Source organism: Podarcis erhardii, assembly GCF_964252035.2.
Source record: "Podarcis erhardii genome assembly, chromosome: 2".
Lineage (NCBI taxonomy): Eukaryota > Metazoa > Chordata > Lepidosauria > Squamata > Lacertidae > Podarcis > Podarcis erhardii.
In genome coordinates, this window is record NC_138498.1 from 49,348,947 (window position 1) to 49,367,618 (window position 18,672).

Genomic DNA, 18,672 nt, shown 5'->3' on the forward strand with positions numbered 1-18,672 from the left:
CCTCAATGGCTTCAATGGAAGATTTCCTCACAATACAAATAGCATCTTCAGAGGAAGGATTTTCCTCAGCACCAAAGCAGGAGAGGAAAGGGTTACATTCCCCCTCTGTGCATGAGGGAACCCTGGTGATCTATCTTCCAGGTAATGTTATGCATTTCAGGGGGACAGAGGACCGCACATTAAATCCAAAAACTGCATTTAATCTCACAACTTGTCTGGCCCCGTGTCTCTTGTTTTTTTGAAAGTTGAGTCAGAGAAGGAAAGATAGATGGAACTATGTCTAATGTACCTTCTCATCTAGCAACTTCTTATTGTGAAAAATGACAGTTGACTCTCCTCGGCTTAAAGTGATGTGAAGGAGGAGCTGGGCTTTTAAAACTTACATGCAAAGATATTGCTTTCTTGTTGCTTAGGTCACATTCTAGTATATATGAATCAGTAGCAAGCACAGGTTTCGCCAATCTTTCTTGACTGCAGCTCTATAAACTATGAAATAGCTTATTAGTGTGAGCGCTTCTGAAATAAATATTGACTCTGTGTTATTTTCCCCCTTAACTTTTGTATGAACTCTCTTTAGAATTCATGAACCCCTGGTAAGTAGAGTCTGACTTATTAAACCTTCCCTTTAGTAGTCCACCTATTTTTCTGATAGATGTCACTATAGATGGGAAACATACATTACAACTGCTGAGCTTTGTATAATGCATGTTGTTTTATTTCTTTGTTACATAGCTATTTCAGAAGTTCTCCCGCTGTGACATTTTGCAGCAAGGAGTTTCTGCAGAAATCCTTTAAGTAAGCAGGGATCATACCAAACTGTACAACCTAAGTCTGCAACCACAGGCACTTCATTCAAGTTGGAACCAGATGTCAGGTTCACAAAAGTGCTCTGAAAAAGAATTGTGACATTGGCAACAGCTGCAACAGCCTCAAATCCCGTCTACAAGGGTGGTGAGACTGCAGTTTCACAGCATCTTCACGTTGTTATGATGCCACTAAGTCTTCAGCAAACTGCAGTCTGTTAGCTTTTTTTTTTTTTTAACAGCACTTTGTGTGGGCTACTCCATCAAAATTTAGGCCACAGTCCTAAGCACACTTACTTGGGAGTGGGCCACGTTGAAATTAGCAAAATCAAAAATATACTCATGCCGACTGACATCCAACAGTGTTTCCTGGGGGAACAGACTTAATAAATTCATAGATATATTTCGTATGTAGGTTTACAAATAACATGTATAATGAGGTCAGGATGAATTTTTGTGGCGTGTAAAAAATCAGCAGAAAAGGTTGCTCAAAACATTACATCACCTTTCTGTATCATGATGATGATGATTTATTAAGTTTATATATTGCCCTTCATACAAAGATCACAGGGTGGTTTAAAACAAAAAACCAGAGAGTACACAAGATAATAACAAAAATAAATAAATAACACACCCCAACACATGAAACTAGGTCAAACTTGCCCAGGCTTGCACCCCAGGGAGGTCACTTCAGTGCTGCTAACCTATCAGTTTGACTTCACCCCTGGAGGCGCAATCCATTGTGTCTCAAGACATGTGGATGCCAACATCATCATCATTCTGGGCTGTGAGTGCCTGTATGCTCCTCATGCCATGTTATGTCCACACCAGTGGGTGCTACAAAGCTACAAATCACATAGACTGTTATTTGAAGAAGTAATTGAGTCAAAATATAATCAATAAGGGTTTATGTACGATTGCCCACTGCTACCCATGAAATGTCAAAACGATTGGATTGGACGTATACGGTATATTGGAAGTTTCATGGAGGGAAATATGGTGAAAGGGTTGGAAAGGGTTCCCCCTTTATTTATTTTTTAAATTAGGGTCACAGGGGTATACTGCTAACACACCATTTAAATATTTTTTTTGCTTAAAAAAAATAGATTGGAAGTGTTGAACTGAGGTTGTGTGGGTTATGTGGGTGCACCAGCAAATATGCCAAGTGTATTCCAACAGTGTATCCTCACAGCTCCAACTTCACCACTACTCTACCATCCCCTATTCTGATAAGTGGCAACAAAGCTGATGTTGGAAGGGCAGGACTCCGGCATCTTCCCACTGCATTGTAGTTACACTTTCATTAAACTAGTATTTCACAAACATTAAAAAAACCCCAAAACCCCACTTTAGATGGGAAAGTGTTTAGTTTGTTTAAACTTGCTTAAACAAAATTAACAGGGCAAAAAATGGTGCTCACCACAAAGGTTATAGCAAATGTGTGCTGAGCCGTGATACATCCCCCTGCCTGATATGCCACTGCCCATGTCAAAATTGAATCTCTTAATGCTGATACTTACTCATCCTTCTCAAAAAAAAGTGAATGTCTATTTCAAATAGATGAGGACATCAGTGTGTGTGAATCATGAATGGTGATTTCACACAAAATGCCTAGCTGGAAGTAGCCTGGTACACACATGACAAGATCATTCAGTGTTTTAGCTAAATTGGCTGCAGTTTATTACATTCATCCTAATTTCCATTCCCATAGGCCACCATAAGCAATCCTTCTTTTTCATTGGCACTTAAGACTTTCAAATAACTACACAGCTAATGCCCAAGGCATGTACCACTGCTCTCTTTTGTAAATGAATTGAAATTGATTTTACATGCACGCACATCAGAGAACTCAACTTTGTGGTGCTCACAGTTTGCCATTGCTGTCTTTAAAATAATAAAAAGGGATTCCAAATCCCCAGCAGAGCAGCCTGCCAGGAAAATACAGAAGGCAAAGTTCGTGTAAAGAATAATAAGTAGAAGTATTTTGTTACCAGAATTTTAAACTTCATTTTAAACTCCCATGCCTAAAGTGTAAAGAGTTCACTACAGAAGAGTTCAGTCTCCATTGCTCTAAATGTAAGATACAGCTCCAAAGAACAATAAACTGGTTTGTCATTATGAGAACAAGCCCTTTGGGCTGGCATTCTCCTCCACTGCTCCTTTTTCCTCCTCCAGTATGGCCATGAGGAGATGGAAAGATTTCACTTCTGATTTCAGTTAACCACAGTTTAGCATTACATCTGTGCCCTAAACTGTGATTAATCTTATGATTTGTTGAAACAAGATAATTTCATAAAATGAAAGCGGAAGTGAAAGCTTCCAAATGCCTTCTGACAGTCATGCCAAAGGAGCACTGAAGAGGAAGTATACATACAGTGTTGTATTTATAGCGTCTGCAGAAGAGATTTGCTGCCGTCCCTTTCAACAATAAACTATACACGAGTGCTACCCTCCCATCTCACTTTCTATCAGGAAAAACTGTTGTGAAGTTGTGTCACCTCCCCTTTCACAACAGGGGCGCTGTCCTTGGCTGGTGTGATGAATTTGCTTCTCCCTTCCCACTGCTGGCCCATGAGTCCACCATGGTGGCCATTGGCTCCAGGGCCTGGGCTGAGCTTTTGTGGGAGGGGACTCTGCCTCCAATTTGCTGCCCTGGGCAGTTGCCTGGTTTACCCTTTCGTAAATACATCTTTGCAATGATCATTTCATTGTATTTTTTGTTTGGCAAGGTAAGGAACACCACAGGTGATCTAGGAGTGACAGAAAGGGATAAAAATGGAAAATGGACAACTGCAAATCTTATTATATAAGGCAAAAGCATGAGACCCAGGACAGCATAAAATATTCAAGCTATTAAAAGTATGGTTTTATTATAATGTATCTATGTTCTATATAAATTCCATATGCATCCTTATTGTAAAAATGTCAAATGATGACGTTCTTTTACTGCTTTTGTTCCTGATGTTTTTAGAGAGTGCCACACTTCCTTTCTATTTGACTAACTTATTTATATTTTTGGAAAATTCTGGTTTTGACTGCAAGTGGCTTTGAATCTTTACCAGAAAGGCAGGATATAAATTCTGAAAACAAACATAAAAAACATTTATCGTGGTGAAGTCTCTAGACTTTCACAGGCACTGTGCTCCCACTACATTGGTTCCTAAAAACTATGTCCCCCAAACCATCTTTTTTTGTTGGCATGTTACTTTTAAGCATGGTATGTTTCGAGCAACATACTTTAAAATAATGTGCCACCAACAAATAGACACTTTTAGGAACGTAGGTGATTTAGGAACTTAGACAAATCTATCCATTAGCCTTTTTCTGTACAACCAGCATAAAGTCAAAGATTTAAGGAGAGAATAGAACAGGAAGGGTGAACAAAGAAATTCGTTTCCTTATCTTATCTTTTGTAAGCACTGAGCTTTTGAAAGCATGGCCTTACATCACTTTAAGAATCAATACCTGCTCTTCAGAATGCTAAAAGCAGAGTAATGCAACAGAAGTACATGGTAAGAACAAAAGAAAAGAAGCAATGAAATCGGGAAAACAGTAAATTGCTGTAGGTTCAATGACCAGAAAAAAGGTTCACAAATGCTCCTGCATTTCTATTTTATCATAGCTCTTTTTTTCCAGGTGTGACAGCTCTCTTGCTGTGATTGTGTTCTCAAATACAGAAAATATTTGACTGGAAGGAAGCAATATCTAACCCTCCAGGCAATGATTACTGAACTCATTTGGTGAAGTGTCCTTATCTTTGACATACAGTGAAATTTTCAGAAGAGTGGCCTATTGACAGCTGACAGAACTAAACTTGGAAATTGTCAAGACAGAGCTACAGAAATCCTGTACACCAAATGCTAAGCACTTTTATGACAATCAGAATCTGAACACTTAGTGTGATGATGGTAGGAATTCTATGTAACATAAAGCATAACTTGAACATTCCCAATCAGCCTCTGGGCGTGTTGTTGCCTTACATTTCTTGTGAATGTAGTTTAATGGTGGAGCAACTGAATGTGCTTCCTTCGCAACTTTCTGCTTAATACACAGTGGGGGATAGAAATGTTGGGGACAAGCCTTCTGCACATGTACATTCAAAATGAATGGATAAACTGGGCTGTACACTGCACGATTAGCAGGCCCTTAACCGTTAGGAAGTCAACCCCTGCTACTCCTTTGAACAGTTTTTAAAATTAACATTGAGGGGTATTTTACAAAAAAACAAAGCACCAAAAAAATGTTTAAATCAGACAGGCATGCAAGATGCTGGGATAGGAGGGTAGAGAACCTGCCTGAAGTAAAGATGCAGGGTGAATTATTGATAAAGCTGCATTTCCATGGGGTGCATTCAACCAAGTCACTTAGAGCAGATCCTTTGAAATTAATGTCATGACTAACTTGGGTCAATTAATTTCAATGGGTCTGCTCTGAGTAAAACTTAGTTAACGACAAGTCTATGAATTTTATTACTCTAAGTTGCTTTTGAAGAAAGTACAACAGAGTGAAGAGATAGGTTCATGGTTTAATAAACTAACCAGGGTATTTATATATTAAAAAATGTGTCTGCCCTACCAGGCCTCAGATAATGGGAATAAATTATTATTATGCTGATATGCAATGGAAGGTCGTTCCAAATGAAAGTGCTGAAACACTAAAGACCCCATTCCAACATCTAGCAGAACAAATCTCCTGATAGGATGGTATCTGCAGGAAGCTCTGTCCTGCAGAACACAGTATCAACTGGGTATGTAGGGGGCAATGACTGGAAGCAACAGCGTGCATGCCGAAAATGGCTTTGTCATACAAGTGGACTACTAGATGTTGTGCAAATAGCTTCTGAGCCATTTAAAATAGTTCCATGAGCCTGTACATTCCAATGTCAGAGTATTATCTGGAGGGAGCCCATGCCACTTTGCTTACCTGAATCCTTGAGGGCAAATGCAGGTGTACCCATTGACAGCATCTACACACAATGCACCATGGCGGCATTTGTGTCCCGCACAGTCATCTTCATCAGTTTCACAATGTTTTCCACTGTAGCCAGGCAAGCATTCACATCTGTAACAAGATTAATCAGTGAATCCATAAGCATAAATCAGTGTTCAAACCAAAGCATGAAGGCCACAGCATACCTCAATATATTTGATGATAAATAAAGAGTGTTAGTATAGTATTTGTTTTTGCAGCCCATAATAGGAGGCTGGGTGAGTACAAATATTGACTTGAATCCTGAGAAGTGCCAATGGAAGGGGGATATCAGAAAGATGACTGTCACAACAACACCTGGCAGCCCTTAATCTCCCCAAAGCTGCTCCTGAAAGTCAGGGAACATTCTGGAAGTGGGTGGACTGTGTCACTGCAGCTTGACAGGGAATTTCATCACAGCCCACTATATCCAGGAGGGTCCTCTATATCTCAGGGGAGGCTTTTCAGGGCTGCAGAGGAGAAGGAGGAAGAAAGGTCAGCATCCTTTCTGCTGGTGCTATTCATATTAAAGTGACAGGAGTCCTATATTGCATTGCATATAGATAATTTAAAGTGTGATGGGGAATCTCTGGCCTGCAGGCAAAACATTGCCGGCTAGATGTTCAGACTTGAGCAGCATGGCTGATTTCACCAAACCACACCCACTTGCTCGACACCTGACATCATATGTGATGTTAGGTATGGGGCAGGTAGAGATGTGCATTGGCAATGGAAAACAAGTCTTTGGCTCTACCACCCATCAGCGGATAGAAGGTAAATCTGAAACCTGTCAGATCAGGTGTGCAAGCAAGTTTTCCATGGGGAACTTGTAGACACACTCAATGCCTACAGAAAGCTAGATTTGGCTCTACTGTCCATCAGCTGACTTCAAAGTACCCAATCACAAGGCATCACTATGACATCAGGTGACTGACAGGTGGGCACTCCCACTTGCCCGCCAAATTTTGCTCTCTAAGGTAGATCCTAATAAGGATCTGGTCTGCGGAGCTAAAAAGATCCTCCAATTTCTATTTTAAAGTGACAGTAACAATATAGTGTAAACATTCTTTGTTAAAGCCATTGTAACTAACTGAAGTTAAACCGTATTCTTTAATAAGTAACCATACATACTAACTTCACTGTTTATAGTAATAACCATTTAAAGTAAGTTCTTGGTCATTTAAAGCAGGTCGCTCAAATTGTGAAAACATTTAGATAAACTTCATAATTCCCTCAAGGTAGTGTATAGTGAAGCATTGTATCTAATGGAAATGACAATCACTTAATAAGTCTGCATTTGAACTGTAATTATAATGAAAAGAAGCAATAAATTTGTTTCTCAGATCTTAATATGAAGATAAAAGAACATGTTGATGCCATTCCACCACCTTTAGATGGCAACTCATTTCTAGAAAGCGGATTGGAGGATCCAAAGTAACAGCAAACATAAGCTATTATATATTTATTACTGTTGTTAAGTTGCTTGTATTAAAGTTGTGTCAGCATTTCCATTATATACCCTATTTTCCGAGGTTTATTACTCAACCATAAAAAATGTGCTCTAGGTTGAAACTTGGCATTCAAGGTCTCAGGCCAGGGGGAGCAAATCTCTCTGGAAATCTAGGCAGTCTCTCAAAATCTTAGACACTATGCTTTGGACTGGCTTGAATGTATTTCAGCCTATAAACCACATTTCAAACCTCCCAGCTGGATGTTGCTGTACAGCTGGAAAATAATAAGCATATCATTCAAACCAGAACAAAAGAGAAACATCCATTACTTCCCCAGTTTAGCATATGTTACATATTTTGGAGATTATACTTTCGTATACCTCTGAACTCTGGATGTCAACAGCTTATTTAATTCTAATGCTAGCCTCTTTACTTCTAGATTTCCTCCTGCACTGCAAAAAAAGACTGGTGCAGAAAGCTGGAAAGAGAGGTGTATTAAGATTAAGAGGAAATATGTGGGATAACTTCATGTCACCTTACTATGTGGTTGTATTTAGTGGCCACAGGAAGTAAGGGCATAAAAGAGACAGAGACTAGACAATCTATAGATATGGAAACTGATTCATCTTATGTTTCATGGGTGTTTAAATAGTACCCAGGGGAAACAGATTTCTAGTCTTTCAATGTATCTGGATTACTAATTTCTAAATTTGTAGTTTGCATCTGTATGTTATATATTGATACACGAAGGTAGTTTTATACACCTCCATTCCTGTAGCCCAAAGCAAGTTAAGACCCTACATATTTCAGAGTCAGACTTGTTTTATATGCAGACACCGTAAGCATTTGAAGCTGTATGAATTGTGCTCACTTTCACAGGATAGGTTGTAATCAAGGTAGGGTGGTCCTGTTCCCTATTTGAAGGACCATTGGGTCAAAGTCTGGTTTAAAGATAAAGAACCACTTGAAGGAAGATCAAGGGCTTGAAGTTGCCTCTCAACAGTTAGAACCTGGACAGCAGCAGGCTGACAGATAACACAGGTCACAGTTTCCCCTACTATGGTGAGATGTAATATAGTTCTGATTATCATAATTATTTCTAAATTTGCATCTATACTTACAAATAATAAAAATCAGTATATGCTAATTTTATGCAAATTGATGGCCTAGTCTGTTCTTCTTTTTGAATATGCCTTTTCTATGTTTAAGTAACCACTTAAACCAGAGAAATGGTCTTTAAAGTGACCAGCAACAAAAGTAGTTGGCCTTCTCCCTTTTGAATGTGCAAGGAAACACACTACTCCAGTTACAAGTTATTAATTGCTATTACAAAATATTAACTATTATTACAGAGCATAAGCACTTGCTTGATTTCATCAACAGGGAAGCATAAGGCTGGCTCAGATATTAGCTCTTCTACTCCCCTCATTGCAGGTAAGTTATTACTGGAAGATCTCTCATTTAGTTAATCACAGCTTATTTGTGGGATGTGGGTGGCGCTGTGGGTTAAACCACAGAGCCTAGGGCTTGCCGATCAGAAGGTCAGCGGTTCGAATCCTCATGATGGGGTGAGCTCCCATTGTTCAGTCCCTACTCCTGCCAACCTAGCAGTTCGAAAGCATGTCAAAGTGCAAGTAGATAAATAGGTACAGCTCTGGCAGGTACCGTGCACTGCTCTGGTTCGCCAGAAGTGGTTTAGTCATGCTGGCCACATGACCTGGAAGCTGGACGCCAGTTCCCTTGGCCAATAAAGCAAGATGAGTGCCGCAACCCCAGAGTCGGTCATGACTGGACCTAATGGTCAGGGGTCCCTTTACCCTTTACCCAGAGTGAGACCAGTGGCAGTCTTGGAGCTCTCAAATTTCAGTGGCACCCTGTGTGATGCCAACATTCAGTACCCCTGCCTCTTACACTCTGTTCTACAGCATTGTTGTGGCACCCCCTGCAGCACGGTGTCGGGTGTGGCCAAACCTTCGCACTATCCTAAAACCGCCTCTGGTGAGAGGGACAGGGGAGAGGCATAGAGGAAAGAAGAAGCAACATGACACTCAAAGACTAAATCAATCGCTCCCTTAGGTAGAATGCCAGCAGCCAGGTAACATTAGAACACGTCCAAAAGCTCTGATTTAATTCCAAAAATTCTAAATTGGCACAGTTGGATCTATTTTACAACCAAGTAGTTGCAGAAGAACAGCAACTGGGAACAGCTTTTAATATAACCGAAGAATAAATGAAATGTTTTAGCTTTCAAATCCTGGACCTTGAGAGCTGGCATCTTCCTTATTCCCTACACTTCTGAGGCATCTGACTAGAGGAGAAAATTACAGGAATTTTAGGTCAACCAAATCATATCTTCTACCGCCTCTATTGCTGTTTTATTTCCTGTAATTTCAATTTTTTTAATGTTATTGCAAGTCACCTTGGGATTTTTAAACTGGACGTGTGGCTTATAATTTTAAATAATGAAAGAATAAATAAAAATGAAATGAATACCTAGGGAACATGTGTTAAAAAATCAGGTAACCTATAGGTTTTCAACAGCATGCAATTCTCCCTCTGCATTTTCTGAACTCAGCAGCCTTTGTGAAGGTGCTACCTGGAACTATTTGGTGGAACACTAAAACCTTCTGCTAAATCCTCCCTAAGGACCTGCCTTTTCAGCATGTCTGAGAGCACTTATCATTATTCACCATTTTCCTATGAATAGTGTATCTCTTTTCTCTTTCTTTTGTCTTACCTCACAATCTAATGATTTCATGCTCTTTTGACAAGTTTGTACACCACCAGCTCTCCATTATAATCTCCATCCACAGCCTATATACCTGATTCTGCACTCATTCACATCACATAAACATCTACAAAACATTAGAAATCCGGAACAATTGTCTGAAGGCACTATTTCAGAATTCTATTGCCGTTCAGAACAATAATTCTGTAATTAATCATCTCTGGAACAGAAAAAAGCAAGTTGGAGATCCGGGACTATTCTTTCTCAAAAATGTAGCAAATATATAGCAAAACAGCTCAGCAATGCTTCAGGCACACTGGCATGCAAACGGTATCCATCATAAGATGCTATGGGAGGAAATAGCAGCATTTAATCCTGTTGCTTTATTGATCCCTCTTGTCCTAATATAAAGTGATGTAATAATGAACGATGTGCAGGTCCCTATTCAAAGCTTCTATGGATCACTTTTATGATGTGTATTGGCTATCACAGTAATGATAGAACCACCACTTTTCTTGGAAGAGCTGTATTAAATCAGTGCTTTATTCTGTCAGGTAGTAATTCCAAGCTCCAGAATAATAAAGATTATTTATAACAATACTTTAATACGTACTTTCTGGGCAATTGGAACAACAGGTTTATTTCTGTGAGAGATGCATTCAGTTAGTTAACTGTATATACGGCTCTGGACACTTTTGCGGAGAATGACATAGAAATTCATAAAATAAAAATGAGCAAATTGCAATTAATTATGTAGAGGGGGCAACTGTGTGTGTATATATATATATATATATATATATATATATATATATATATATAAAAATGCCCCCTTTCAATAATCACAGCCATGGAGGCCAAAATACTAAAAGTGATCCAAAATATGTTAGTGCAGCAAAATACTTCAAATTATTACTTTCACTGCCCCCGGTGTTGATTTCCCCCACCTTGTGTTACTGCATTTGTTTTGTTACTGCTGAGTAATTATCCCCCCCCACCACAACTAACTACTAATTACAGTAGAAACAAATTACCAGATTTCCTTTATCTCCATAAATGCTTTGCAGGGATAATTGAAACGGTAATATTTAACTTACCATTCTTTCTTCACTTTGAAGAGGATTATAGTTCAAGATTCTCTCTTAAGTGCTACTGTGGAATTCCAAAGCTAGTTTTTGTGGACCTCGCTTTAGAGTCTTGTGCCTTTATTTTTGGAAATTTATTTCCATCTCTCCAACTATATTTCAATCTAGATTACCTTCGGTTTGCCTTTGATTCTATGCCTGCTATGCTCCTGTCAATGCATCTTGTTCCAAAACTAAGAATACTGAATTTGCTATTTCTCCAGCCACCATGGTTCTCCAACAGCAGTGAGTACATGACATGGTAGGTTATGTATGCTGCCCTCTAATGCTCAAAGACAGGAAACACAGATCTTTGTCTGTTACTTGCTCTCCTCCTCCTCCTCTGGATCAATTTCCTGTCTTGACTCAGAGCAGGAATGTGTGTGCACTCCCAATTCTTCTACTCCTCCTCAGGCTTGTATAGCTTGTCATAAAATGGACTGGTTAAAAGGAGGAGGGAAACAAGGAATGGACAAACATATGCGTTATCTGACCTCTGAAACAAGATGGCGGCATTACCCACCACACCATGTGTTTAACACCTCTGAGAAACACCTTTCAGGTGAGAACAGTTCCATTTGATGCTGTTCCTCAGATGCATTCTGTCCGGAGAAAACAAAAAAAAGTGCTCTGACACAGCTTGAAAGTGCTGACTGAACGTGGAAAATGTGGACAAAAGTTAAGTGTGAATAAGTCCAGAGACAGAGAGATTCGGTGGCTACAATGATATAAAAGGCAACATTGGCAGCACCAAGAGTGGTGAGATAAGAGGACTGTAAAGGGGATTCCGTGTCAAATTAAAGTGTCCAATTGGAAAGAGCAGGATCAAAGAGCAGACTCCTCTTTTCACTTCATCCTCACATGTGGAATTCCATAGGCATTTCTCGAAAACAACACTCAAAGGAAATTTGTTAATTAGGATACATGCTCCCCCATGTAGTTTACAATGGCCCATTCTGAAACTATCAGTATGTGTTTGCTTACCTGTATTCTTTGTCAAAAGAGATACATTTGGAGTCATGTTTGCAAGGATTTAGCTCTGGGACACAGTGGTTGATCACCTCATCACATAGCTCCCCTGGGGTAGAAACAAATTAAAGAGGGCTTTAAAAACAACTCTGATGTGAGACATTGGTTGATTTTCTTGAACTATTGTGGGAAAATGGTTTAGGGACAAATGGCCATTGAAGAATAACAGATTAATGCAAAGGTCTGATGGTGTGCGGACTAAAGAAAAGTGAACCCACAAACTGTTGAACAAGCTGAATCTTGTGGCACAGATTAAGGGCTTATCCACACTTACTGTTCCTCTGTGCTTTCAAGGCGCAGTTCGCTCTCCAAAGCTCCGTGTCAGAGTGATCTTTTCTTCTTCTTCAATGCTTTCCTTGTGAAAACCCAATCTTTACCGCTGAATTGGAGCAAACAGCAATTTGGGGTTTCGGTGGATTGAGTTTTGCTCTAATGCAGCAGTAAAGAGTGGGCTTTTGTGGGGGAAATGCTGGGGCAAAACTGTAAGCTGTCAAATATGAACCTGGAAAGTCCGGACATGCATGGAAGTCAGAGCAAAGGTAAGCATGGATGAGCCTTTATTGTGGCCTAAGCCTTTGTGGACAAGATGAAGAGGCATCTGATGAAGTGTTATCAGGCCACAATAAACCTGTTTGCCCAAGGTGCCACAAAAGTAAGTTGTTTTTGTTACAACACACTGCCACAGCTGCCCTCTGGATTTGGAGCAGCTCGCTACCTTACACCAATAATTATATCCATTTCAGTGAACAGGTTTTACAACAGAATAGAGAGTAATATCACATACACTGTTCCTTGCTTTGGCACAACATTAAGCTTTAACTGGTACTTGACCACATGACAAGGTCCCTGGATCCAGCAGCAAAGAGAACTAGTGACTCATTTATTAACATGTGGAGTAACATTATTGCTGCAAAAATGTTTCGAACAAAGCACTAACTTTCATTGAGAGCCAATGTTTTATTTTTCCTGCAAGAATATTGTAAGTTTATTCAAAATGGTAAAAATAGTCTATTTTGTAATGCTAAACAGATTGAAGACTTCATATGATTAATAAACATCTACTAAAAGAGCACAGAACCTCCTGAACCCAAAGAATATGCTGTCTTCTAAGTAATATGGCCCTCAAGGGCAAGGAATAGTTCAGCTGGTTTTAGTTATTACCTGTTTAGTCTAAGGTCTAGTTTTGTATTTTTAACTACTAATAATGAACAGATCCACAATGTTCAAATCCAGCCCTATTTGGTTACACTTCTGTAACTTAGACTTGAGATATTGCCCATGGAGGATGCAAAACCCTTTTTGTATATGTAATATCTGGTTTATTAAACCCTTATAACATATTTGTTCTAGAAGTCTACTGAGCAGTTTGAGCCACAATGTAAAATTGCACAGATAAGTCCTATATATGTAGATAGCCCAACATGCATTTCAAACACATAACTGTCTCTAAATAGCCACAACAAAAACTTCCACTGGCAAAAATGAAGCTGTAAATATGCAAACAGATCAGGGTCAATTCCATATTTTGTTATATATTCAGCTTAATGACAAAACTCATTACTGGAGGGAAAAACCAAACAATAGCATCCTATAATATTACTAGTGCTTATGGCTAAAGCACTGTACACTCACAAACCTGCGCTAAGCGTCTGTTGTAAATGATGCCAAAAGGAATTGAACCAAGTCAAAACCACATGGGGTTCCCCTAACTATAAATAATTTATGGCATTCACCTTGCTTGAAGGGAGTGGAGCAGTGTTAACTCAAGTCAGATTCAGGGGAATGACCAAATGAGCATTCAAAAAGTATATGGTTGTGTATAGTTACAGCACAACTCAACCACTTTCATAACTTGCTGCTGGTTCCCAGCAGACACTCCAAAGTGCTAGGCCTATTGCGTATCAACCTGGGATTTTCTTACAAAAGAGGGGAAATCAGTTTGAGGTAGTACTGGAACAGTTATAAATCCAGCTGACACCTGTTCAGTTCTGCAGAGAATGCCAAACCAGAGAGTTTTATTTTCTAAATCAGGATAGTGCATATTATCTTGTGTACAGCACCTAGTTATGTTGGATGCTTCAGTAATAATTATAATTATTTATACTGTCTGAGCACATGGGGGGGGGGACACAAAGCATGGATTTATGCTGGCATTGCAGATTTGTTATAATGGAACTGCATTCAAATACTAAAACAAATGTTTGGAGACTGGGGAATGCAGGCAATTTTCAGAGCATCACAGCTACAAAGTGGTAGAACCATCTTACCAGGAATTGGCACCTGTCAATAATCGCCCAGGACTTCTAATAGTTTTAAGGATCTCACAACTGATTATGGAACTGAGAACTTTGCTAAGCTGAAATTGAATTTTTCTAGTACAGTACCAATGAGTTGTAGTAAATATCTTATATTTTGTCTGTTGGCCAAACATATGAAGCTTAATTTTATTCAACAAGTCATCCTTCACTAACAGACAGAACTACTGCCTGAACTACTGGGTCATGACCAATCTCTCCTATATTTGAAATCTTCATTTAAAGAATAAAGAGGCAGGTTCAGATAAATAATTAAATTATATGCCATCATTTTTCTCCACTGATAGCATTTATTTCCTGAGCCCACACCCGGCTGGAAATCACTATAATAAATTCAAGTGTAATTAAGAACACAATTCTATACTCATTGATTCAATGAAGCTTCCTTCCAAGTAGGTAGAAGATTGTAGTCTCAATGTCATATTTAGTAGCCAACTAATACACTTTTAGAAAAATGACTTTTAGCAAAATTGAAGCAGTGCTACTTACTCCTCAAATTTGTCAAGCCCAAAAGTAATTTCTGAAAGAAAATCTTAAGAATTTTGTATTTTCCCAGACCATATGTCATCCCTATGCCTCTACAAGAAAGCTTCTTCCTGATATATAAAAGATATGAGCTACCATCTAGTTCCTTGCTCTGCCAAACTACAAGACCTAAATCTGCCATTTTAATTATGCAATAAGCAAGAAATCTAACCTTACTTCTATCATTTCCACAGTAACTGAGCTGCTCACCACATCGTCTCCAATGTGTTTATCCACATGGAACTGTGGGGTAATTTTGGCACATGATTATTAAACCTACAGATTCACAGCATGAAGCTTAATTCTTGTTCCAGAATCGCTTCTGAATGACATCACATTTCCTCATCTCAACTTTTGCATGTAAACTAAAAAAATATAAGCTAGGATTTTTTAATCTATTATCACCTCTATTTTTTCATCATTATATTTTATTTGTAAAGCTTTGAAAATTACAAAATACTGTGTAATACATTTTTAAAAACAGAATTCTCTGCCTCTGGGCTAATTCTTTGCCTCTAGGTATAGATGCCATGTGTCATAAAAGTTTTTTTAATTGCATTGCTTGAAATAAAAGTATCTTTTTCAGTACCATACCAAACTGAACAAGAAACCTAAAATGTAATTTACTTGACAAATTTTATTTTGGCTTGTGCTAGCATCCTCTAATGTACTAATATTTTCATATTTTCATATTTTCTTTTCAAGATTTTTTAATGCAACAACAACCACCCACCACCCTTCACCCTAACGTTCCAGAGCAGGTTACAACATTAAAACAGTTTAAAGTAGCTTAAATTTAAAATAATATATGTAACGAACTTTATCATGCACTGGATTAATGTGTGAATGACATTCCTAGTTGCACACTAGGATCCTTTAGCGCTGCTTTGTCTGATTTTTTTATTTGTACAATTTAACTCATAAAATATAATAAATGAGCAATTGGTTACTAAGGGGAAATCAAAGCAACAAGAACAGGAACTGCCTAATTGAGAGACAACTCAGGACTGCCAAAGTCATAAGGAATGAACAGGAAGAAACTACTTATCTACTTAAATTTAAAAAGCAGCAAGGAGGAAGTTTCTAATGAAAGAAACAGCAGCCCTGAAAAGCCTCAACAGCAATTTGTAAATCCATATTGTTATACTGTTATATATGTTTCTGGCTGGCATTCGAGAATTTGGGGTTGTTCCATAGCTACACAATTTAGTAATTTTGACAGTGTTCCTTAAGGGCAAAGCACTTTAGTTTCAGTTTCATTTCTGTTATTTGCACAGTAATTGGTAGTTAGGCTCAGGAAGACACCAGTAGAAGCCTAGTTCTCAACTCTGTGCTACTGCCTGGTTCTGGCACTATTAAATATACTGGACTGGCTCATCCTGCAATTACATTTGCAAGACAAAACACTACAACAAATCAGGTCTGTGTTGTTCTGATGAGAACAACACACACACAAAAATAGTAGAATACAATGGACTGGTGATGTCAGTTACATTTCCAGTAAAAACAGAACAAATTATGATGATTCTAAATGAAATGGCTAGTGTGCTGGAAGCAACCCATGTTATAAATTCTGCAAATTTCTTCAAAACAATGCACTGATAACGTAAATAAGAGATATGTAGACTGAAACAGAGCATCTCACATACTAGCAGGATTTTCGTTGTTCGGTATAGCAGATGAAATGTTCTAAGTTCATGTGGAACTTTTCCTTGTCTTTTTTTTTTTATGGGAGACTCTCCACCCGTATGTCAGAATCTGGTTGCCACCAAATCCCTGTAAACTGGGATGGTGGTACAAGGTGGATGTTGGAACTGAAAGCGCAAAGGTCAAAAAAGCAGGATGCTGAGGTCTGTTTTGAATCCAGTGCTATGACTACGGGAGAAGTCAGAAACTCTTGGAATGTAAAGCTGGAGAACCTTTTCCAGTAGACTCCAGTTGCATATATGTGTAAATAAGCCATATATCATGAAGACACCAGAAGCTCTGTTGTGCCTCATTGTTCAGAAACATAGACTCTGGGTTAAAGCGAGCCTGCAACCCCTGGAATCTCATGCTGTTCAGAGATTGGGGTGACATGTAACAATTTGTTAATACAGTGGTACCTCGGATTAAGTACTTCATTCGTTCCGGAGGTCCGTTCTTAACCTGAAACTGTTCTTAACCTGAAGCTCACTTTAGCTAATGGGGCCTCCTGTTGCCGCCGCGCCGCCGGAGCACGATTTCTGTTCTCATCCTGAAGCAAAGTTCTTAACCCGAGGTACTATTTCTGGGTTAGCGGAGTATGTAACCTGAAGTGTATGTAACCCGAGGTACCACTGTACTGACTCATCCTGACCTCCTATGACTCCAGAACTAAGGCAGCTAAACAACAAGCTAACACAGAAACAATCTCCATGGAGCTGGTTTCATTTAATTATTTTGCCAATTTACCACAATGGAATTACCACATCAGAATACATGCCATTTGTTTCATGCCACGTTCAATGTTTCAAACCCATAATCTGAATCATATTGTTAACTTGTTCAGTGGAAGGGGAAACTACTGGCTGTACCAACAACTTTTTTAAAAAACCAAATTTTCTTCCAATTTTAATAGGTGATTGGTTAAGGTAAAGCCAAATGCCATGTGTTCTGTATTTCCATTGCCTGAATATAGGACACTCCTTACATTTGTTTTTAATATTAATTATAATAAGAAATAGGACATGGAAAATATTTTCAGCTTTATTCAGAAACATCTTGTGCAGAGCCCAAAGCTGGGGGGGGGGGAATATTGAAAGGCAACTCCCCTCCCCAAAAAGGCAGGAATAAAATGAGCATTATACAATTGGCTAACATTTGTGACCACCTAAAGAAAAAAATAGCATAAAGTTGCAAAACAGTAGGCACCACGTTCATATATTTACTAGGACTTCTGGAAACAATCTTTGGCAAGGTTTTTTTCCTTTAGCAATGTATATGCAGTGGGCAATGTTTCCATATAAAAGCATTAAAGAAGCTCTGCTACATCAGACCCAGAGTTCATGTAGTCCTGCAGCCCAAGGCAAGCAAAATGCTTCAAGGAAACCCACTACTGGGTTATGAAGCCAAAAATCATTATTTAGGGTACATTACTACTATATTCAGGGACACGGGTGGCGCTGTGGGTTAAACCACAGAGCCTAGGACTTGCCGATCAGAAGGTCGGCGGTTCGAATCCCCACGACGGGGTGAGCTCCCGTTGTTCGCTCCCAGCTTCTGCCAACCTAGCAGTTCGAAAGCACAAAGTGCAAGTAGATAAATAGGTACCGCTCCAGTGGGAAGGTAAACGGCGTTTCTGTGTGCTGCTCTGGTTTGCCAGAAGCAGATTAGTCATTCTGGCCACATGACCTGGAAGCTGTCTGCGGACAAACACCGGCTCCCTCGGCCAATAAAGCGAGATGAGCGCTGCAACCCCAGAGTCGGTCACGACTGGACCTAATGGTCAGGGGTCCCTTTACCTTTACCTTTACTACTATATTATGATTTGGATTTGATATACAAGAAGAGTTTGGATTTGATATCCCGCTTTATCACTACCCTATGGAGTCTCAAAGCAGCTAACAATCTCCTTTCCCTTCCTCCCCCACAACAAACACTCTGTGAGGTGAGTGAGGCTGATAGACTTCAGAGAAGTGTGACTGGCTCACCCAGCAGCTGCATGTGGAGGTTACACTACAAAGTAAAGTGTATGCCACTTCTAGGCACATA

General features: G+C 39.2%; 1 protein-coding gene across 2 annotated transcripts in view; it reads right to left on the bottom strand.

The window, feature by feature from the left end:
• Positions 1–18,672, bottom strand: part of SLIT3 (slit guidance ligand 3) — a 418,035-nt gene that overhangs the window by 26,745 nt on the left and 372,618 nt on the right. For both annotated transcript variants that reach the window (XM_081845905.1, XM_081845904.1), the window contains exons 29-30: positions 12,056–12,149; positions 5,727–5,864 (exon numbers count right to left, since the gene is read on the bottom strand). In XM_081845905.1, coding sequence (XP_081702031.1) covers positions 5,727–5,864; positions 12,056–12,149 — 232 coding nt within the window. The remainder of the gene's footprint in view (positions 1–5,726; positions 5,865–12,055; positions 12,150–18,672) is intronic.